Source organism: Eptatretus burgeri, chromosome 2 (genome assembly GCF_056783735.1).
Source record: "Eptatretus burgeri isolate ZD-2024b chromosome 2, Ebu_testis_v1, whole genome shotgun sequence".
Classification (NCBI taxonomy): Eukaryota; Metazoa; Chordata; class Myxini; order Myxiniformes; family Myxinidae; genus Eptatretus; species Eptatretus burgeri.
The window spans coordinates 16,959,574-16,984,276 of record NC_140962.1 but is presented as its reverse complement, the minus strand read 5'-3'; the positions used below and the strand labels follow the sequence as shown (position 1 = coordinate 16,984,276).

The window sequence follows — 24,703 nt, the reverse complement described above, 5'->3', positions numbered from 1 at the left end:
ACTCACAGCAAGGAGGCATGAGACAAGAGGGGCGGGAGTGGAAGGGACAAAACAGTGGGGAACAGACACATTAGGTGAACTGTGGAAGGGAGAGGGATTGGGATGGGACGGGGAACATGGCGAAGAGAAGATGGACATTTCAGGGACTTTCAGGAAGGAAAGTAGGAGAAATGAAGGAAGTGGGCTTGGGTGGATTATCGGGGGTAGAAAAGATCGAGGATTTGGATGGGGGAAGATAAGAGGTGGTGGTGAACAGCTGTTTTGAAAGCCTGGAGGGAAGAATGGGAAAGAATAGAGTGAGGAAGTTTATTCCAAAGGCGGGAAAAAAGAGGAATGAAAGAGTGAAGATGAGCAGTGATTCGTGATTTTGGTAGTTTTACCAGAAGGGGGTTGTTGGCGGACCTTGAGCGCCCTGTGGAAATGTGGTGGGGACAAATCGCAGAGAGAGCAGGGGGGCAAGGCTGGAGAGGAGTCGGTAGAAGACAGAAAGACCACCGACCAACCTGCGGTGATTGAGTGAGAGGCCCAAAGACTCAGCTTCATTGCGGGAGATGCTGATGATCTTAAATGCCCTGGTTTCGACAGCGTGAAGCCGAGAAAGGTGGGAGGCAGGAGCACCAGCCCAGAGGGGAGAGCAGTACTCCATCAGGCTACGGATAAAAGCTTTGTAAGTGGTCAGGAGCTCAAGAGGGCCGAGGAAGGACTTAGCACGACGGAGGATTCCCAGTCGGCGACTGGCTTTTGAGGCGAGGTTGGAAATGTGACTTTCCCAGGAAAGGTCATGGCAGATAGTGAGACCTAGAAGCTTGAAAGAAAAGACTTCTTCCAGAGGATTGTTGAGAAAGTGGATGGGGGGGGGGGTTTGTAAACGGTCCTTTCGAAGAGACATAGTGAGAGTGTGAGATTTGTCTGGATTGAAAGACATGTTCCACGTGTTGGACCAGTTTGTGATTTTATCCAGATCTGCAGTGAGTGAAGAAGCTGCTGCTTGCCGGTCTGAGGGATGACAGATGATATGGCAGAGGGTGGAGTCGTCGGCAAAGAGAAATAGAGGATTTTCCAGAGAGTCCGAGAGATCATTGATGAAAACTAGAAAAAGAACAGGGCCCAGAACGCTACCTTGAGGAACTCCAGCCTGCACAGGAAGAGGGGATGAAAGAACTCCATTTAGGGCCACACGTTGACTGCGACAGGAGAGGAAGTCTGCGAGCCATGAGTGAAGATGGCCTTGAATACCATGGGAAGAGAGTTTGGTGAGTAGGGCAGGGTGCCAGACTGTGTCAAAAGCACGTGATATGTCCAGGGATACGGCTCGGATTTCCTGTCTGGCATTGAGGACCTCCATCCATTGATGGGAGAGCAGAAGCAGCATATCCAGGGTAGAGTGACCTGGTCTGAAACCAAATTGATGATTGGAAATCAAGCCATTGGAGAAGAGGAAGGATTTCATATCTGAGGCGATGATGGATTCCATCACCTTGCTGATGATTGGGAGAAGGCTGATTGGTCTGTCGTTACAGGGATCTGTTTTTGCACCTTTTTTATGCAGGGCAGTGATGTTAGCAGATTTCCAAGCAGATGGCAGATGACCTTGGGCAAATGAGAGGGTGAATAGAACAGAGAGAGGGTGAGCAAGAGCAGAAGAGCAGGCTTTGAGGACACGTGGGCTGATGCCGTCTGGACCGGTTGCAGAATCTGACTCGAGGTTTGAAAGCAAGCTCTCCACCTTGTCAGGAGAAAAGGATACAGAGTCCAGGGACAGTTGGGTGCGACTGGGTAAAGTGGGTAGAGATAGTGATGGGTTTAGGACACAAGATTTAGCTGCAAACACCGAGTTTAGACATTCAGCTTTATCACGTGTGGAATCAGCAGTGCGGCCATTTGAGGTAAGGGAGGGGATGGAGGGGGAACATACACCAGAATCAGATTTGATTAAACGCCACCAGGATTTTGAGGAGGGAGAGAGGTTTGAGAGTTCAGACTTGAGATGAGAAAGATGTTGTTTTCTGGCTCTCCTGAGGGTAGATACACACTTGTTCCGAGCTTTGTGGAAAGAACTGAGATTGCCCTCAGTTGGGTTTGCTTTCCATGAGGCAAAGGCAAGTTGTTTCAGGACAACTGCCTCGCCACAAGCTTCAGTAAACCAAGGGCGGGAGGAAGGGTAAGACAACTGAACACGAGAGGGGATAAATCTGTGCATGAGGGAGAGCAAGTTTCTTTGAAAGAATTCCCAGGATGAGTTGATGTTTGAGAAAGTAGTGATAGGAGACCAGTCTGTAAGTTTGATGGCTGCTCGGAGACCCTGCCAGTCGGCTTGAGTGAAATGCCAGACTCGACGGCGGTGAGGTGGTTCTCTGATAACAGCCAGAGAGATGTCCACTTTGACAAGGACGTGGTCAGAAGAACCAATTGGAGCGAAGGAAGAGCAGCAGATATTGTCAGGGAAATTTGTCAAAATCAGATCCAGAAGAGATGGAGTACCATTGGTTGAGATCCGGGTCGGGAAGTTGACCGATTGAGTCAGTCCCAATGAGTCGCAGAAAGCTTTTGCTGAGGTGCCATGGCAGGTGAGAGAGGTACCCACACCTAGCCAACTGGCGTGATGACAATTGAAGTCACCACATAAGAGGAAGAGAGAGTTTGGATGAGAAGATAGAAGATGGTCCATGTTTTCGGATAGTGAGGTGTAGATGGAGTCATCACTGTTCGGTGGACGGTACAGTACACATATAAACATGAGGTGGGAGTGGAGGGGAAGCCGAAGCCAGAGGTATTCCTGGGGGTGTGGGGGAGTGAGAGCAGTGCATGGAGAGTGAGGAATAGAGTCTTTGATGAAGAGAGCAACACCTCCACCAGGACGAGGCTCATGTCTGTCATACCGTAAGAGGGAGTAGCCAGGGAGAGATACTTGGGAGTCAGACACGTCTTGGGAGAGGAAAGTTTCTGTTAGGCAGATAATGTCTGGTTTGTCAGTGGCAACCTGTATGGAAAGATCTGAAAGGTTTGAGCGAAGGCCCCGGATATTTGAGGTCCACACTTTTAATGAAGAGGAAGGGGAGGAGGCTTTGGGTGCAGGAGATGGAGGGGGAGGGGGAGGGTAGGACAAGGGACGAGGGGGGCAGGTAAGGAGGGTTGCTGAAGGAGTGTGGGGTATTGCAGAACAGCGAGGGGAGGGGGCCGAATGAGGAGGAGAAAAGGCTCTGTGGTGCTGGGGGAGAGGGGGGACAAGAGAGGGGAAGAAGGCAGTTGAGGATTTGAGGAGGTGGAGTGAAGAGATGGAGGTGAGAGGGCAGTGGAGGGAGGCAGGTTGGTGGATGAGAGGGGGGGCAACTTTGAGAAGGAAGAGTGAGGGGGATGAAAGGTGGGAGAAAGGTCACCGGGGCATTTTTGAGAGAGGCGAGAGGCAGGCTTGGACGCAGAAGAGTGGGATGGTTGCTTTGAGAGTGAGAGTGAGGGGTGAGGGGGGTGAGTTGGCACTGAATTTGGAAAAAAAGAATGGTTGATGGAAAGCGAGCATCCATGGCAAACTGTGGTTTTTAAAAGTTTTAGGTCAGAGATGCGATTTAACACAATTCTTGATGGGTGCAATGAAGGCGAATTCAGAGCATGGAGAGAAGCGCTGTAATAGTTGGATTTTTTAGGCAAGGAATGAAGGAGAGCTCGAAATGAGAGCAGTCTGTTAAAATAGCAGAAGAGTAGTGCATTGTGAAACAGTAAAGAGTACCACATGTGTGAGAGAGGAAGATGAAGCATTATAAGATCGTTTTTGTTGTTACAAATAATGTATGAGAGAGTTCAACAGATTAGGTCATGGAAGTGTAAAAAAAAAAAAAATCGAGGAAGAAGACGAGGAAGTTAAGAGGAAGAAGAAGAAGCAGAATCGGGAGAAGGTGAGCGTGTTGTTGTTTTAGGGTTTTTTTATTTTTTTTTTTATTTTTTTTTATTTTTTTTTATTTTTTTTGAGATAAGAAAGAGATTAGTTGGGAGAATGGGGGATGTTTGGAAAGTTGGGAGGATCAAAATTGAAGGTAATGGGGAGGATATAAAATGAAGGGAATGGGGAGAAAAAACAAACAAATAAAAAACCGATCGAATACCGAGTGGAACCGGTAGGCCTCAAGCCTACGCCTAGGCCTCAAGCACAGGTAAGAACGTCGACAAAAATACTCGCAAAATAGCACGATTTTTGAAACAAAACCGAACTAGCAACACACAGTAACATGTAGGTGAGAAAATTAAACAGTTAAAACGGGACAAATAACAACCGGAAACTTAGCTTTGAGAACGTCAGCAGGGAGCTCCAAAGGAGACCTCTCGCTGCTCAAAACCGGAACCGGAAGTGAGTATTATTTGTATTAGTAGTAGTAGTAGTTTGTTCATGTTGGCAGTAGTAGGTGAGTGTGAGGGGGAGGGTGTGGGTTATGATGGATCGTCCTTGCGTCCGCGTGTCCACGGGTAGGAGACATCTTTTCACCATTGTTCGAAGTTCTTCGCGGCTAATTTTTTATGGGGCTTTTTCAACAATGAGCTATAGCTTGTTTTTACGATTTAGGTCTATTCATAATGGGTTGGACAAATGCACAATGAACTAATAATGTGCATCGAGCGCTTTGATTACTTATAGATACGATATACCAACGAATAATTATCGTGTAGCCGGCGTTCACAAACTATGCCCAACGATAGCCTAACTTATCCATATCGTGCGGCAGTTTATCTTTGCCGGTGACGTGGGGTTTGCTATTCATAGGCTGCCACTCAACGATTTAAATGGCTGCATCTCCACTATTGAAAGTAGACGCTTGCGCTCAACAATTGGATTTTTTTTTACACTCAACGACTTTTAAACGGTACCACTCAGCTATTTTCATTGTTTACAATGAACGATTTAAATTGCTGTCACTCGCCTTTGTTTTTTGACGCTGGCGCTTGGAAATTTTAATCGTTTCTATTGAACGTCCTAAATCGCTCAAACCCCACTATTGAAAGTAGACACTTGTGCTCAACAATTGGATTTTTTTTTTACACTCAACGACTTTTAAACGGTACCACTCAGCTATTTTCATTGTTTACAATGAACGATTTAAATTGCTGTCACTCACCCTTGTTTTTTGACGCTGGGGTTTGGAAATTTGAAGCGTTTCTTCTGAACGTGTTAAAACGCTCAAACTCGACTATTTTAAATAGACGCTGCCGATGGACAATTGGAATCATAGCCAAGCTAGACATCGAAGTGTGAACATCCTCGTCATGCCGAAGAAAAGTTTGAAGAATGCTGCAAATAAGTGTCCTGGCCGTGGCCGTGGACACTGACGCAAGGACGATCCATTATACCGACGTCTTTCAGCCTATGAGTAACTTAAAAGTAACGTCTGTCGATGTGTGGCAACAATCGCGTAATGTGCCAATAACACGTTAATCATAGGTTAGAAATAAGTTTCGGGTACGCTAAACATTACCTCGGCGTGTCTCAACTTATGATTAACTTACAAGTAGCATGTGTTGACGTCTGTCAACGATCGCAGACCGTGCATACAACTTGTGGCCAGCGTAGCGGAACGTGTGAGTCATACGCCGGCATACGTCGTGAAATTTCAAGCATGAAAAAATTTGAGGACAACCAAAAAGTACAACGTTTAAAGCCAACGTACAACGACGTATGGCAGTGTTTTTCAGCGTGCTCTCAATGTTATCAAAACTTACCCATAACGTATTCAACGTGTGCCAGCGTTTTAGAAAAAAAAAATCAAAAATCGGCATACGTTGGCTAAAACGTCAAGGTGTGACCGGGCCTTTAGTTTCAAGTTTACAAAATACATCAGTGAATGAAAATTATTTTTCCTTTAATTTTGCTGAATCGACCCAAACATGGTGGGTTGGAGAGTTTTTATGCCTCCGCACCAAGGGTGCCGGAGGCATTATGTTTCTGGGTTGTCCGTCCGTCCGTCCGTCCGTCCGGATTTTCATTTACGCGATAACTCAAGAAGAAAATTGTAGAATTTCATCAAACTTGGTTAAAAGGTAAAGTAAGACAGGGCAATTAAGTGATTACATTTTGGGCCAGATGTGATAAAGGTCAAGATCAAACTCTGAAATTTTACTGTTTATGCCCTAACTCAAATATTGGACAATTTCATTAAACTTGGTACAAAGGTAAAGTTAGACAGGGCAATTAACTGATTCGATTTTGGGCCAGATATGATAAAGGTCAAGGGTCAAATATGTCAATACTCAAGTATTTGTGCGGGAGAGCAGAGGCATACCTGTCGACTGCGTGCAATCAAATTACTCCAGTTCTTCATTTTGGTTCCAGTATCGGCTCGAGCGTGTATTACACGCAAATAATTTTTTTAATCTCCTGAATATACATTGGGATCGGTAGAGGACATTAATTGCAAAGCAACTCTCACTCTTGTTTCACTTTGGTTTGCAGTCGTGTGCAGGTGTGGTGAGTGCCGCAGATGTTCTCCGAGTCATGGAAGCATATATGAATGAGCCAGACTTCACCGTGTGGATGAGTCTCAATGTGAACGTCTCATCCATCGCTGTTCTGCTCATCAACACAGATTGCTTCTCCAGTTTTCAGTCTTATGTTGTCGACCTTTTTACACCTGTGGGCAAGCGCCTTGGCTGGGAGGCCATAACAGGGGAAGGCAAGTCGAAATAACTTTTGCTCTTAAATTGGTTCACGAAAAAATATGTGACCACTATATTCGTTATTGGTGTCTCTGTCTGTCTGTCTGTCCCGAGCATAGCTCCGTGGGTTTTGATCCGATCCTGATAAAATTTTGGTGGGTGGTTTATATCATGATCTCGTTGTGTTTTCCTGAGAATGGGCGTGGTGCGCCCATTATGGGCGGAGCCACGCCCAAAAAACATCTGTTTTTAGGGGGTAGCCGATTTCAATTTGCATCTTCTCCGAGGGGGTTTGTCGAATCTGACAGGGGTTTCAGTATTTGGTTAGCCCAATGGCACCTGCATAGCCCCACGGAGCTCGATTTTTTTTATTTTTTATTTTTTATTTTTTTATTTTTTTTTCATTTTCGTCTCAAGGTCACGAACTTAGAAAATTGCGAATTTTGACTTAAAAATTCATCTTCTCCGAGGGTTTGTCGAATCTGGCAGGGGTTTCGGTATTTGGTTAGCCCAACGGCACCTGCATAGCCCCACGGAGCTCGATTTTTCATTTTTGTCCCAAGGTCAAGGTCACAAGGTCACGAACTTAGAAAATTGCGAATGTTGACATAAAAATAATACGACCGCCCAAACTTTGAGAGCGAGGATGACAATATTTTTTATGCATAATCTTGAGGTCATTCCCCACCTAAAGTCTTGAAACCAGTTTGCTCTATCTCGAACACCTTGCCCGTGGCGCCCCCTTCAAATTTGTTTTTACGCTGATTTCATCAAAGTCTGGTTAATCCGAGGAGTGCGAAATGCCATATAGCCTATATGACATTATATTGTTCCTGGAATGTTCCAGAGGAAGTTTTGCACCAAAGTCATAATCCTTGACCTTTGACCTTTAAAGTTCACAAAGGTCAAATTTTCAAAGTTGTGGGAATCGAACCGGGTTTTCGAACTTCTTCGACGAACTAACTCCAATAAGTTAAAGCATGTATTATTGTTTCCTTATTATAATGTCCACAACATTGTTTTGTGACCTTTAAAGGTTATGCAAAGGTCAAATTTTGAAAGTTGTTGAACGAAACCGGGTTTTCTTCATTATGCAGCTAATAACCTGTCACTCATACCACATCATGTTGATCATTTTTATAACTTGGTCAAACATTATCACATTGTCTCATCCTTGACTTCTGAAACAATCTACATCGTCGTCTTCAGACTTGTCATCATTGCACACAATTCACCTGAACTATGTTAGCATCACACATTCCCAAAGTAACAGGAGAGGTTATTGTAATGGTGTGTGCGCCAGTGAGTGTCTCTATGCAGATCTATTTTAGTGTCGATTGTTCATTTGCAGCTCTACTGTATTCAATGTACCCCAGCAGAGCTCAGCATTGTTAAATTCTGGTCTTCTTGTCTTTGCAAAGGAGGGATATTTATTATATTCCATGATCATTTTTACACCATAGCTTTTTATCCTTTCGCCAACAAAGTCGCCAGAGGCATTATGCTTTCAGGTTGTCCATCCGGCTGTCCGTGATAGATTTTTGGTAACGAGATAACTTTAGAACGGCTGAAGGGATATAACTGAAACTTGGTAGAAGTATGTATAATGATGTAAAGATGAACTGATTAGATGTTGGGGTCCAAAGGTCAGAGGTCGTTAGGTAGAGATTTGTTACCGTGCTTACTTGTGAACCAGTGATGGGATTTTGACCAACCTTGGCACAAGTATACAGTATGATGCAAAGACAAACTGATTAGATGGTGGCATCAAGAGGTCAAAGGTCAGAGTCTGTGGTAGGTTTTTGTTACCGCGATAACTTAATGGATGAAGGGATCGAAGTCAAACTTTGTATAAGTATGTATAATGGTGTATGCATAAACTGATTAGATTATGGGGTCAAAGGTCATGTCAGGTTAAAAACGTGATATTTAATAACAGCTGGAGGGATTTAAATCAAACTTGGTACAAGTTTCTATAATGATGTAATAATGTGCATGGAGGCATATCTGTCAACATTGAAGAGTGCCATTGTAGTTATTTTTGCTTTGATTTGTTACAATTACCTGATTTCTGATGCATCTTGAGAAGGATGGTGTGATTTCATATGAATGGTGAATTACTTTTACTTTTTTCATTTAATGTCAGTTATGATTTTCTTTCATGTTTGTGCATACGTAGCTTAAAAAAAAAACAAAAAAAAACAGGTCTTGCCAAAAGGTGACCACGTGTGACTTCTTTAAGGTCACACTGAGGTGAACAGAGCTGCTATCCACCAGAAGCGACTCCTTGAGGAATATCTGCCTACGAGAGATTCCGATGAGAATCCTTCTACAGAGTAACCATGAAAAATATGCGTTTGCCTCATAACGTCACCAAATGACGTCATAATGTCTCAAGCTTGACATATCTAGAAAGCACTCATCGAGGTGTTCAATTTGAGGTACTACACGATATGGTTCCTAAAACTTGAAAATTTGACCCTGGGGTCAAATATGTTTGACCTCAGGCGCTAACCATGAAGGTCAAGGCCAATCACCACCAAAAATTAATCAGCTGAGCGCCAGACCATGAACTATATTCCCATGAAGTTTGAAGACGATCCGATCAAAATTACTCAAAAAATAAGGGTTTCGTCGACTCCCCTGATTTGCGACAGTGACCTTGACGTTTGACCTTGACCTTCAAATTTTTATGCGCTGAAAGGGACCTCTATAGGCCTCTGATATGCAAAGTTACAAAAATTTCCAATGATAACTGTGCTCTGCAGAATTTTTTTATACGTGATTACAGACAAAGAAAAAAAACAAAACATACAAGCTGACTCACATGTCTTGCAAAAACTTCGTTTTGGCAAGATAAAAAATTCATTTCTGTTTGATACCTTCTTGCAGGTCTGACTTTGACTTCCTTTTTCTGCACATTCTCTTTTTAAAAATTGACCCATGGTTTATAGTGGGGCTTGTACACGTACGATAACATGCAGGATAAAGACAGTAGTAGTACATGTCATTGTACCTCCACATGAAATGCAAGGACATCAGTAGACAATGGACAAACACACATGGTATATGGGATTTCATTCTTGGTTCCTTACATCATGAGCTTGGGGTTCAGTTGGGAATGCTATCAGGGCACCTGGGCTTTAGCCAAATTGGCTTAAGAAAAAAAAAATCTTACTCCGAGCATAGGATTCCTTTCTGCCAAAGCCATTAACTTTGATTTATTTTCATACACTCATCCCCTTCTACCACTCCCTCCCCCCACCCCCCTTTTGACCCTCATACCTCTACCACACTTTCCATAATGTGATTCAACGGTTAAATCCATAACACTGTTCCATTCTTATCACTGTTTTGTCTCTTTCACAATAAACTATTGTGATGTTTGCTTTTTTGCCAACAGGTCACTTGGATGCCATGCTGCGCACAACAGTGCTGGATCGCTTGGGGAGATACGGCCATCGGCCAACACTGGCAGAGGCGAAACGCCGCTTCTCTGATCACGTGGAAGGTCGCCGTACACTCCCTGTCGATATGAGACGTCCTGTAAGTCTCTCAGGCTGCAGAGTTGGGCTTGGTGCTAAGAGTTGAGGGCAATGAGGTGCAGCTGGTGGGGTGGGATTGTTAGAGTAATTTAGCTTCGGCAAATGCGGCTTTGAGCACATCTTTTTTTTTTAATTCCCTTGTCAAAATATTTTAGGAGCAACAAATGGGGAAATTACCTGTTTGTCACAGTAGGTAATGTAAGGGAAATTAAAGGAGGCAATGCTTTTTTTGTGAAAGTCATTGAGCTAAGCTTTTATAACACCATTATAAACTCACAAAAAGACACATCCCACAGCCGTTGGATCCAGAGTGAAGAATAAAGTTCAGGGCCATTGCAATTTGGACTGCAGGGTCATCAGCTCGGCTTCATCAGCTTGGCTCTGTGGCAGAAATGCTCTCTGCACCATCCTTGAACAATGACAAACCTACAGGAACTCCTTGTGCACCAGCTGGAATGCCAAATGATTTTTAGGTGTTGAACAAGTTTCTCTTATAGCTATGAATTAACATTTGGTAAGTATTTGCATTGCTTCAGAGTTCACTTCTTCAAGTGTGCTGGACACAAGTAGATTGCACAGACTTCTAAATCGTTTCCTCTGGATTTTCGCTGTGGCTACTTGGAATAACAAAATAACTTTGAACCAACAAACCAAAGCTGATATGGACTGAATGTGGGTGAATGTACACAATTTCAAGTTTAGATCAACGGTTTGATATATATATATATATATATATATATATATATATATATATATATATATATATATATATATATATATATATATATATATATATATATATATATATATATACCAGCGGAGGTACCTGTGCTATGTATGGGAGGGGGCTGGACAGCTGGTTCGTGAAGGATTGGGCAGCTGACCCCAACAGAAGTAAGGTGCGTAATATTTCTATGGCGAAACTGCAAATGCGGAATCCACGAATGTCATGGGTGGGAACACTCACATAATTTCCTCATTCTGCTTTAAACTTGATCTCTATATTTTCATTCCAAACAACATCTTTCCAATCACAAATTAATACTATACCATTAATATAACAAAATACAAACACTCATGAGGTAAACAAATGCAGATGCCTCGTAAAAAATACTCATGAGCGAAACGAATATAGATTCTGTTCTAACCTGACACCAGATACAGATGAATCTGTCATCGAGAAAGGGCAGATACAAAACACCTCTGATGTACCATTATCTTCACAGGGTGTCGGTGCTGCTGACGCAGCTTCCTGAGCAAGAGTTATCCTGGGTGGTTTGCCATTGCCTTCCCAGCAGTAGTTAGGGTAGGAATTTGGAATTTGTTCATGATGCCGGGGATAGATCGCATACTCTTCACAAAGGATACTGTCAAGCCGGAGTCTCAAACGTCCAACTAATGCCGGCAGATGGGATGCCCAGTTTAACGTCCATCCGAGGGACAGCACACATATTGATGACTCACCCTGCCTGTGAAACACCGGAGTGACAGTTTATAGCTGGGTCAGGATTCAAACCCGGGCAAAACAGCTTAGAGGTGAGTGTGCGTAACTCCAGCCCATCCTGCCAGCCCCAAAGTGCCCACCTTTCCTCCTCTATTACATAATCTCTTAAATTGTTTCCTTTCAGAAACGGTTGATGTGTTTCTTTTATAAATCGTTCTGCAGCTCCTAACACCAGTGAATAAATAAAACAAGAAAAGTTCTGCAGAGCATGATATTTGTGAAGTCCCTAAAACAAATGAAACAAGTGGTGCTAGGCACAACAAATCCTGCCCATTTAAGGCATAAAGTTATTTTGGGGATGAAATTTAAATTTGATACATCCTTAACCTGAATGTTGATTATAAGGAATAGAATAAGAAATATTTTAGTCTTAGTTTGAAGTCAATAAAACCATTTTTGACGAAGTTATGAGCGAAAAACAATTTTGACCTTTTCGTGACCTGACCTTGACCTTTGACCTAACTGGACCCAAAAGTTAATGGGGTTGTCCGAGGTTCATTACCCACCTGTGGATACAATTTGACAGTGTTTGAGCCAGCCGTTTTCCCGTAAAGTTGTATTTTCGTAACCATGTTTTAGTTTTAATGGAAAATTTGTAATTTTGACCGATGACCATGACCCCCAAAACTTCGGACCCTACCGATCTTCACAAATATGCATTTTTCACTTTAGGAATGGGTAGGATTATAAGTGACAAATAGGATAAGGTTCACTATAAGCTTAGTTTGAAGGAAATCAGATTATTTTTGACGAAGTTATGAGCGTAAAACGATTTTGATCTTTTCGTGACCTTGACCTTGACCTTTGATCCAATTGGACCCAAAAGTTAATGGGGTTGTCCAAGGTTCATTGCCCACCTGTGGATTAAATTTGATAGTGTTTGCTAAAGCCGTTTTGCCGTAAAGTTGCTAATAGACAGACAGACAAACAAACCGAACGATTACAATATCCCGCTCCCTCCCTCCGGGGGGCGGGATAATAAAATATCAAACACTGCATTCGTCGTCAGAAAGAACCTTATTAAGTAAAGAGAAAAGATGGAGTCATCAGGAGGAAAAAAAATTGACCTTAAAAATAATTGGTGATTGAATTAAGTGACCAAATATGCAAATCCCATTAAAATTTCAAGTCTATTGGATAAAAATTGAGGATTTCATAAATTTGACTGACTTTTCATTGTTGACCTTTTAATCTCAAAATCGAGAGGCTTCTTGCTTTGATCAACTCTACCATTTGAAGTTTCGTAAAGATTGGATTAAAATTGTGACCTGAAGGTAATTGCATTTATACATGCATACATACATACATACATACATACATACATATGTGACTCGGCAATCGGCATGACCAAATGAGTCGGAAGTCGCGCGGCTCCATTGTGAGAAAATCGCAGCAAGAGTTTGACGTCCGATGATGGCAAAAATATCCGATTTCTCCATCTCTACGGATTTCGATCGTAAGTAGTGCCATTTATCATCCTACCAACCTTGAATGCGATATTCTGAACATAAATGATGTATTTCTGGCCCAAACGCATCAAGAACCTCCTCAAAATAGCCCAGAAGAAAGCCCAAAACACGCGATTTTCCAGCGGCCACCATTCCAATGTCGAACCTCGCACCATAACACAGCGCATACCGATGGAAAGGTGACATAACGGAGTTCCCCTTCATGATAATGCCAACACGGGCAATGGCCAATCGGAATCGCTATCTACTGGGAAATACCGTAAACACGAAAGCTCTTTGTTGCTACCGAATGCGGTTACGTGACTGGAATCCGGCTCGCAGATTGGCCCGTCCCCAGAACACCACATCAAAGATGGTGGCTTCCAGCTAACAACATTCATTTTCTGTGACTCATCTTGCGACTCAACTCCACTTTGCGATTGTTTTGAGAGCTGTTCCTTCGTACAACATGGCTACGACGTCGTCCGGTGAGAACGGTAGGATCCCCTAATGACATGTACCAAATCTCAAGGATCAACGTAGAATTCCTGAGATCCTGGAGTGGTGTTGCGGTGAGTTCAATTAATGTGGTCTTCCAATTAATTAGCCAGCTTAATTAGCAAGAACGCACCGAGATAACTATGTCAAATTTTGTAGAGACCGAGATAGAGGTCTCTTAGTACTGTGTCCCAAATTTCAGTTCTCTATGTCGACGAGAAATATATGTTGCTAAGGAGTTTATGACTGACATTGTTCTGATTGTGCAATGAAAGTTTGACCTCGATTTTCTCAAGACTCTGACTTTCAGACTTATTGAATCCCTCACCTTTCGCCACCTATATCTTCGGATCCACTTATCCGATTTACTTAATCTTGGTATTTATGGAAAGCTGATGATCTGTAAAATCCAGAAATGCTATCATCAAGAAATCCTCACCTTGCGACTTAAGACTCATTTGGTCATGCCGAGTCACATATAGGTTGAAAGAACAACACACGCAGCCAACCAATATAGTCGGACCCTGACATTTGCAGGGGATACGATACGTTCCTGAAAAATGCTGCAAATGTCGAATTCACGAATCTCGGGGCATTGTTTGAATGGGAAAAAGGGGCATAGGTGCCCAGCAGTTTGCGATTCATAAGGAAAAAAAAATCAAAATTCCAGCGATATGCGAAGCACAGGGCCACAAATGTAGAAGCAGGTCATATTTTATGAACCACTGATGGCAGTGTCCGACAGTACTTGAAAATTCTTCGATTTTGAAAATAATAAACGCACTCTCGCCTCGACCAGGTTTAACCAAAACCTTCACTTTCTGAATCGGGCATCACTTTCCTCAACTTTTTTGCATTTGGTTCAACATGAGCAACAGTTTTCCTTTTGGGAGCCATGGTTAAAAATCATTGAAGGCAATAATAACCGAGAACAAAGGAATTGATGACGATTACATGGAAAATTACACCAATTGTAGTGTTGACGCGCATAAGTACTGCACGTGCTGCTTGTCTCAATTACCACCTGCACCACAGCAGCCCCACTGATTTACAATATGATGTGTAAAGTTGAAACTGTTAACAATAATCACTTATTTTCTCCATCGTTTTACACTTCAGCATCGTTATTAAAAGTGTACAAATAATAAAATAACAAAATAGGAATAGGAGAGGAATAACAAAAGGCTCGTGGTGTGAGATGACCATCACAACTTAGCTCAAAAACTGTGATTGGTCAAAATTAAACCCCAAGATAACTAAATCTGAACTTAAGACAATTTGTAGATGTGAAAAAGAAACGTGGCTGACCAACGACATGACAAAAAGTGGACCCAGACAGCAGCAGTTGGCATCGACTTAAAGACGAGCAATTTGAAGAAGCTAAAGACTGATAAAGGGTGTGTGTGCGTGCGTGCGTGCGTCATATGCCAGGACAATTCAAAAAAAGATAACCTGTTCAGGATATTACCCCAGTCAGTAAATACACTGAAGTCAGCTTTGAGCTTCAGGGCTGACTCTGTCGCAGATAGACTTTCATCTGATTTTGAACAGGACTGGTTGGACTGTAAACAGCCAGTGGCATCCAAAATGTAGAAATACCTTGCTTGCTGGCACAGAAAAAAAGTAGCAAGGCGAATCCCATCACCCCACAGCTACATGTAATGGTTCCTCTAGTTCTAAGCCAATAGCCAGTACCTCTGGGGGTAAGACAAGGTCTGTAAGGTCATAGTCTTGTAGGTTTGAAGCTACAGCAACCTGTTTCATTTGTAATAAGAGATTCAGTGATGGAAGGCAACCTTCAGCTAAAATTAACAATCCACACCAAAAATCATGAATTGAGAGCACAACAGCTGAGCTGTCAAGATGTTTTGTTCCGTTTGCAGGGTGCTGGGCATGATATGGTTGCAAATGACATCTGCGATCACACAAACTACATGTATGCATTCAAAGCTACTGGAGTGTCAACAGGCAAAAGCTATCAGAGCAATTTTGATTCTGCATTTCAATATCTCTGTGATTAAATTAATAAAAGAATACTACCATTCCTTTCATGCTGTAAAGTCACATAGGGCTGCTGAGGCAGTTTTCATTAGTGAGGTGTACAGTCCTGGACGGGTCGCCACTCCAACGCAGGTTATCTCGAATGGTTATTACCCCAGTACACTGTTACTTATTTCGCCAACTTCGGAAGGATGACAGACTGAGTCAACTCTACTTGGTGTTAATTCAACAGTCGACACGGGCTTGAACTCGGCCTGAGTAGAAGATCCCAAACCAGCCACCTTAACTGTGAAGTCAACACCAGGCTGTGATGAAATTGAAGGATTTTAATTTCATAAATCACAAGGTTTTCTTTTGAAAAATCTAAGGGCTATGTATGAAACACTTCTGCAAGAAAGGGATGAAACGAGCACAAGTAAAATTAAGTGCATAACTGTGAAGAATAAAGCTGACTCAGAATTATGACAAATGGGTGTCATTCATTGATTAAGGTTATGGGGCAGGATTTGTATGTGACTCGACAATCCCTCTTTGTGATGCATTGGAATTGCTCAATAATTTGGAGAGGCTATCTGATAAAGACAGGTGGTTGAAAACTCGACAACATGCAGGAAACATCTTAAATGACAACATTAGTCAAGTCACAGCAGAGAAAAAGTTCTTCCATTGAGGTTTCTGCACAAGCAGCACCCAACCTCATATTGGACTCCCTCAAAGAGTTCACCTCAAGTCTGCTTAAGGTAGAAGATAAAGTGATGAAAGCAGTAGGTCATATTGGCTTTGAACTAGAGGAACCACTACATGTAGCTGTGGGGTGATGGGATTCACCTACCCACTTTTCTGTGCTCGCAAGCAACTCTGGATGAGTGTAGGTATTTCTACATTTTGGATGCCACTTTGGCTGTTTACAGTTCAACCAGTCCTTCTATTCAATATCATATGAAAGTCTCTCTGCCACAGAGTCAGCCCTGGAGCTCAAAGCTGACCAGTGTATTTACTGACTCGAGTAATACTCTGCTTTATATTTGAATTGACCTGACATATGACACACACAGAGTATATTGTCCCTTTATCAGTTTATTTGAATTGCTTGTCTTTATGTCGATGCCAACCGCTGCTGACTATGGCCGCTTTGTGCAGTGCTGTTGGTCAGCCATGGCTCCTTTTCATATCAGCAGATGGGAAATTTTGAAAAAAAAAAACAATGGACATATTGACTCATAAGTATTCCACTGATCCAGTTTTGGATATTTAAAAACTCATTCACTCGAATATAATGTTTTGGGGAAATTTGGCAATGCAGATATAAGAATGCTTAATTACCTGTAGAAAGTGGGTATTTTTTGCCGTTTTGCAAAACTGACCTAAATATTTGATGAGTTCTCTGATTTTAAGCATGCATCCAATTTGATGACGTTTTGATCTTTGGTGACAGACATAGTGATCTTTTTGATTGATATATTGATATTGTTTTTTTGTTTTTTTTGCTGTACACATTGTCGAGGATCATATAAGAGCGAACACACATAATGTATAATAAGGGGAGCAGGAGACAAGAGGGGTGGGAGAGGGAATTGCAAAACAGTGGGGGACAGAGACATAAGGAGATCTGTGGAAGGGAGAGGGATGGGGCGAGGTACACAGAGTAAACAAGATGGACACTCCAGGGAATTTGAAGGAGATGGGTTTGGGGTGGATTAACAGGAATAGAAAAGATCAAGGTTTTGGATGGGGGAAGATATGAGATGCTGGTGACCAGCTGTTTTAAAGACCTGGAGGGAGCAGTGGGAGTGAAGAGAGTGTGGGAATTTGTTCCAGAACCAGGGAAAAAAGAGGAATGAAAGAATGAAGGTGAGCAGTGGTTCTTGATTTTGGGAGTTTCACCAGAAAGGGGTTTTTGGTGGACCTTGAGCACCTTGCAGAAATATAGGGATTGAGCACAGACAGAGTGGGGGGAGGGGGGGGGTGGGCAAGGCCAGAGAGGAGACGGTAGGAGACAGAAAGACAACTGACCTTCCTCAGGTGAGAGAGTGAGAGAACCAAAGACTCAGCTTCATTGCGGTAGATACCAATAATCCTAAAAGCCTTGGTTTCCACAGCGTGAAGCTGAGAAAGGTGTGAGACAGGAGCACCACCCCAGAGGGGAGAGCAGCACTCCATCAGGCTATGGATGAAAGCTTTGTATGTGGTCAAGAGCTCAGGTGTGCCAAGGAATGGCTTTGCACGACAGAGGATACCCAGTCGGTGATTGGCTTTGGAGGTCAGCTTATAGATGTGGCTTTCTTTCTTGTTTGCATTTTATATATGTTAACTTGTAATAGAGCAGTTCAATACAAACTTTTTGAGTGGTAATTTGTTAGTATGTCTTGTTTCTGTACAAATTTTTGATTTCTTATTCATAATTCCCCTTATTTCTGGGCCTCAAAATTATTACAATGAGCAGAATACCTGCTCTACGGGTGATCTTGTTCCAAGCATGCAACCCGTTCGTCTGACGCATCCCTTTATTTGGGTGGTGTATAGGCAACTGGCAGTTAACCCAGGTTATGTGCATGAAGCAAAAACATACCTACTGCTTATAATTCAAAACACCTCACTGCATTGGAAAACGTGGGGACAGGAATACTGTCCTGTAAATGGTGGAGACATGTAATACCCTCCCCCACCTGGAGGTGGTGCTACACCATACACATTTACATAGAAAATTTGCATCCCTCCCCTTGCCCTCCCCCCCTGCCCCAAAACAATGGGCAAATATATGTATTAAAAAAACACCCCTATACATTTATTGGGGTCATGCTGATCCTCTTTAGCAAGTTTGGATGTAATTGGTCCAGAACTGTAAGAGGAGTAGCACGACAAAAACAAACAAACAAACACATAAACACCGGTCTGTAAATTATAGTAAGGATAGTGCAACATTATAGCTGAATGTTCAGCTTCGTGGAAAAAAATTGGCAAGGTAGTCCACCCGAGCATGATTCGAGGACGACCCCTAAACACTTTAGGAGGCCCTGACCTTTTACAGCATGAAGTCCCGACTTTCTCAAAAAACAAATGGGGTTTTGTCCTCTGGGTATTTTGAACTTAAGAAACTTACGATGCTCCTGATCTTTTCCATGCAGTATTTTGTTCAAAATTATAATACCCTTCTTCAAAACTTTGATGATTGCATGGTACCCACATGCTGTTCTAGTTTGCCATAACATGCTTTGCTTTGGATTGTTATTTCTGAATCCTTCTCTACTTCTCGTCACGTCCATTGTGTCAATTTTCTCCACATCCGCTGTGTCCACTTCTCGTCACGTCCGGTTTCTCCTCTTGCGTGCATCTCCGTGTCTCCACGTCCGCTTTCTCCTCTTGCATGCGTCTCCGTGCCCACTTTCTCCTCTTGCATGTGTCTCCGTGTTCCAGGTCCGCTTTCTTCTCTTGCGTGCATCTCCATGCCCGTTTTCTCCTCTTGCGTGCATCTCCGTGTCTCCACGTCCGCTTTCTCCCCTTTCGTGCGTCTCCATGCCCGCCTTCTCCTTTTCTGCGCGTCTCTGCACGCTCTTCCTCTTCCGGGCATCTCCGCATCCACTTTATCCTCTAACGCGCGTCTCCACGTCTAATTTGTGTGTCTGTCAATGTCTCGGTCTCATGTTTATCTCCAGGCAAGGTTCCTGCATTCTTGTATTTATGCAGATTTTCTAGTTTCCGAACTCTGGTCCTTCTCTATATTTTGCTTTACTCTTCATGCACTATCCATTTGTATTGACATAAATCGGGACATCTTAACTAGTCTGTAACTAAATAATAGTGTATTACTTATCTATCCCAGTCAGCCGATGTGTTAATTTAGGATATAAAGATGTATGCATGAAGCTCTGCATAGCTACATCTTTTTGTCTGTTTGAAACAGTCAATGGAGAAGCAGAAATTTTGAACAGCGCATCATTAAATTTATACGGTGAGCAACATTAAAACGTGTTCGTACATTTTTAATTCTGTGGAGCAGCCAAAAGAAGTATGACTATCTCAATGATATTAACCCTGTGAAACCCAAGCCAATGTTTACATTGGGAGAAAATAACTTGCAGTGTAACCAGAACTGGAGAGAAATTAGAATCACAACTGACTTTATTTTAAACTATGGTTTATGAACCTCATCGAGATCATATGGAGCCAATGTAGCACTGCATGGAACCAATGAAATACGTATTGTAAAATACGATGGAAAGCCCGTACTAGCTTTCAATATTTCCTCACTATCGGCACGGACAGACCGTGCATAAAACCCTGCTGTGACCAAACTTGCAGGTTTCACGAAACATTGAAGTTTATCCGCTTTTGAAATTGGCTTCAAGTAATGTGGTATTTGTCACGAAACAGCGTATTTCATGTTGAGGTGTGGACACTGAAGTGCAGTACTGTAGTTGAGAACAGCGTAGACCTACACAACACGTGCTGGCTTAGCACGTTCATTACTACTCACTTTGGCACGACTGACTACTCTCTACAGATGGCACGAGCACCTTTTGTGCAATCTGGTAACATAATTTCTCTTAAACGACAAAAAAGGCAGCAATATTTGTGATTGTTAAATTAATGCTTCTCTGTCGCAGTGCGAAATAGGTGAAAATTGATGTAGCACAGAAATTTCCACTTACACTGTTGTTTTGGAATACAGTGGATACTGGAAGAACTATCTGATTTGGTTTTATTCCTCTTTGCCTCATCCTTTGCTTCATTCCCAACAAGGTTTACATTGCTGTTCTACGCCATGGAGATGCCAGCGTAATGGATACAATTTTGAAGGTGAGTTGAGAATTTTCTCTGCAATTAAATTTGTATTGGCATTCTGCATTTTCAAAAGTGTAACACTTTTTAACTTTTTTTTTCACCCTCGCAAAAGGAAACATCTCATTAAAAAGACAACGTATTGTTGAAAAAAAAATCAGTGATTTTATAACGTTGAACAGTACTGTGTATGCTGGTCATGCCAAAATTTTCATCCTCACTCCATGATGGAGCACTAGCATATATAGTGGGGCAACTTAGCATCACAATTGTGCATTTTGTGAGGAAAGCACCAAATTTAGCACACTGGTAGCCTATCATATTATGAACAGATTTGGATATTGGGCCATCTCAAATTCAGCCGCTGATGGCTGTGGCAGCCATTTTCCACTGCCATCAAAAATTTGAGATGGCCCAATATCCAAATCTGTTCATAATATGATAGGCTACTAGTGTGCCAAATTTGGTGCTTTCCTCACAAAATGCACAATTGTTATGCTATATTTAGCTAAGTTGCCCCACTAATAAACAAGATTCCAAACAAGTGAGCAAGTTCAATAAGCAATATACTTTGAGAAATGATGAACGAAAGGTAAAATGTTGGATCACATGATTAAATAGCTCTCATTCAATGTCTCCTCATCTCCTCCTCGTGTCCCTCATTCTCACGTCTCGTTGTCTCCTCCTCAATATAGTGCAACAAATTGTGATTTTTATATTTTCTTATCGGAGTGTTTAACAGCGGTAATAAAATATGAAAAAGCTATATAATGCTACTCTCTGTGTATCTTATTCCTAATGTATGTTCTTCATACAATTAATGGATCATGTGTGCTCAAAGTAGAATTCATAATGTGTTTTTACCTTCGCATTCTGCGAAAGGTTATGTATTGCTCGCTGTGTGTGTGTGTGTGTGTGTGTGTGTGTGTGTGTGTGTGTGTGTGTGTGTGTGTGTGTGTGTGTGTGTGTGTGTGTGTGTGTGTGTGTGTGTGTGTGTGTGTGTGTGTGTGTTTGTTTGTTATTCGCATAACTCAGAAAGTATTAAACCAAATCGCTTGAAATTTGGTGGGATGATGGGTTATTATCCAAGGAACATTTGATTAGATTTTGGGAGCGATCGGGTCAAATGTCAAGGTCAAGGTCACGGAAAGGTCAAATTTGTATTTTTACCATAGCGCGGTCAATTTTGATCTAATTGGCATGCAACCGATGCCAAAATGTTCAGAATTCATTGCCCAATCTTGTGATGGGTGACATGACACAATTACGTCATTACCCTTGTTAGCGGTTGGGGGTCAAAGGTCAGTGGGGTCACGACCTTTCAAAATATGCGGTTTTTGTCATAACACGGTCAAATCAAAACCGATTTGCGTGAAACCAACACCAAAATGTTCACTGTTCTGTTCCCCCCACTCTCATGCCAAGAACAAAAAAGTAGCGGAGGCGAAGGTATGCGCTCTACCGAGTGCCCATTCTAGTTTGTTAGTAAAATAAGGCAGTTCAGCTAAAGAAAAGGAAATCTCTCCACAGAGTTACTGTGGCATACCATCCAAATGAGACTGTGCTTTGGTCACATTGATTTTCACAAGTTCACATTAATTCCAGTGTGGTTTTTACCCTGGTGGTTTTGATGCGATTTAAACCAGCCTCTGGTTTATATCCCGAGCAATGCAGCAGTGCCACATTCTGCTATTAGACACACAAGGATATAGGTGCAAATTTTGCATTCATTTCATTCACAAGAGATTAATAGGAAAAGTAAAAAAATATAAAACTTATCTTCACCCGCCCGTCTTGCGTCATTTATTATGTACAAGCAAATTAATGTCGCTTAAATGATGGGAATATTGAGAGAGAGAAAGATGGGAGCAAGGAGGGGGTGGGGAGAAGTGAGGAAGGGGGGGATGTGGAGAGAGGAGGGGGAATTGGGGAGGTGATTTGGGAGGAGGTAAGCTTGAGAGGAGGGGTTCTGCACTTGTGGTTCTCTGCATTGGAGGACTTGGGAAGGGGGGGGAGGGTTCTGGCAGACATGGCATCCAGTTTAATGTCCAACTGAAAGACTGCACACACACTGATGAATCACCCTGCCTGTGAAACACCAGGATGACAGTTTATAGCTGGGTCAGGATTGAAACCCAGGCTAAAGAGCTTTGAGCGAGCGTACGTACCTCTCAGCTGTCCTACCATGATGTGGCGATTCATTTTTTTTGTAACAACTGCAAAAACACAAACAGATAATATAAGGAATGGCTGGCTTGGAAAGCGATTAGCGATCGCTGATGTGGTGTACGAGGTGCAGTGGAACATGAGAAGCAAGAGTGTTAGCAGCAACTCCGCTTTATTGCGCGTCCTGATGTACATTCCTGCCACCCCTAGCGGGCGAGTCATGATGTACGAAAACCCAATCACGTGATACAGCACAGCTGATCGCTCATATATACACGATGCACCCGGAGATGCCCATAATGTCAAGCGATGTCCAAATGGGACAAATGAACACTTTTCTTTTTTCTTTTGCAGTTGGAACTGTTGCTGAGGTCAGTGAAGAAGCTTAGATTTTGAAATTCAGCTGAGATAAGAGATTTTTGAGGTTATGGCATGTGCGGAAATGAAATAAAGCCACAAATGCTTGCGTCACCGGGTGTTTATAAGCATTGCGAAATATACAGCGATTCGTAGTTATGATGATGAGGAATTTGATGATATGAGTGTGGAGAGTGGGGGGGGGGGGAATTATCATTAAGAAACCGTTGTGGCCTGGTCCAAGTCAAAGCATTGTTGAGCAGGCCAAAAAAAGGCGAGGACCCCAGCGAGGGACAGTGAGGAGGAGGAGGATATAGGAACCATACTCTGTGCAGAGCGTTGGTGCTACTTTAGCAGTCTCCTTGGCTTTTGGGCACAATCCTGGACGGTTCGCCACTCCGACACAGTATATCAGCATGCTGGTACTCATTTTGCCGACCTCGGAAGGATGACAGGCCGAGTTAACCCCACCTGGTATTAATTCAACACCTGAGCGGGATTTGAACTCAGAACCCTTGGATCCAAAGTCTGCCACCCTAACCATTAAGCCAACTCCATGCATGACAGTGAGGTGATCAAGGATAATGCCTTGATAAATGATAATTAAATAAGGCCATTAATTATCTTCAAAAAGGGTGTTTACATTTACCCTTGCATCCAGTTTCCATTCATGCACTACCTTGGAGTTCCCTTGGTATGCATGCAAAGTTTGGGACCGCTAGGTTTCATGCTTTTGGAGTAATGGAGGGGATGGATTGGCAGACTGATTGATAGAGACACATACTGACATTTATTAATATAGATTCCTGCTGGCCTGATATCGGACTCGGCAATTGGCAATTTTTCAGCACTCGTCATCGGCTGATTGGAGTCCATGTGAATGCCGATTACTGATTACAGTACTTTGCTGTATACAACCCAATCACCTTAAGTCGCTTTCACCCTTGTTTTGGGTAAATTTCAATAAACAAAATTTTTTAAAACAACTGAATTCTACACGTTTCAAGGAGATGTGCATAAATATTATTCTTTATAAACAGCAGCCCATTATCATGTGACTGCTCGAAAATTTTTCACTCTGTAATTAGAAAATACGTTGATACGGCCTAATGGCTCAGAAATCAGGTGTTATCAAATTCATTTTGCTTTGAAACTCACCAAGAGAAATAACATAACTTTTCTAAAGCACACCACATTCAATTTATTTATTGTAGGAACGATTATTCGGAACCAGGGGACTTTCTGTACTGCATTTTGTATAAAATTTGTTTCTCACATGGCCAGACAAGTATGAAATGCTTCATTTTATATCCATAAATGGCTTTTTGAAACGCACACGGTTGCTCATCATTGGTTTAAAAATAATCGATGCTGTGCCGTTTGATGCACCAATCAATTGGAGAAGGGATTTAAAATGCATCGATACGAAGTTCTGCATGGATAAAGTACACGAAAAGGAGAACCACTGATGCTTACCTTTAAATATAGTTCTTTATAAATGGAATTCAAGTGAAAAATTAGCAAAATTCAATTCCCACAGAGAGCACACAAAATGTCAGTCAATGCTTTGCTCGGTCAAACCAACATGGTGGAATTTGGAACACGAGGTTTCATTCGACGTTGCAAATTTCATAGGTATATATCAATATATTTATGTTGATCTTTTATAAAGAAAAGCAGATCACACAAAAAGGTGAAAAAAATACTTCAGTAGTAATTGCCAAAAAAGGACCCCTGTGAACTTTATCACCATGGCTTGCAACAAAAGC

The 24,703-nt window shown here is 42.3% G+C and overlaps 1 protein-coding gene across 1 annotated transcript in view; it reads left to right on the top strand.

Moving 5' to 3' along the window:
* LOC147031492 (puromycin-sensitive aminopeptidase-like) overlaps positions 1–24,703 on the top strand; it is a 131,403-nt gene that overhangs the window by 81,109 nt on the left and 25,591 nt on the right. Inside the window, exons 17-19 of the mRNA XM_085864090.1 lie at positions 6,434–6,653; positions 10,040–10,182; positions 20,373–20,429. Coding sequence (XP_085720216.1) covers positions 6,434–6,653; positions 10,040–10,182; positions 20,373–20,429 — 420 coding nt within the window. The remainder of the gene's footprint in view (positions 1–6,433; positions 6,654–10,039; positions 10,183–20,372; positions 20,430–24,703) is intronic.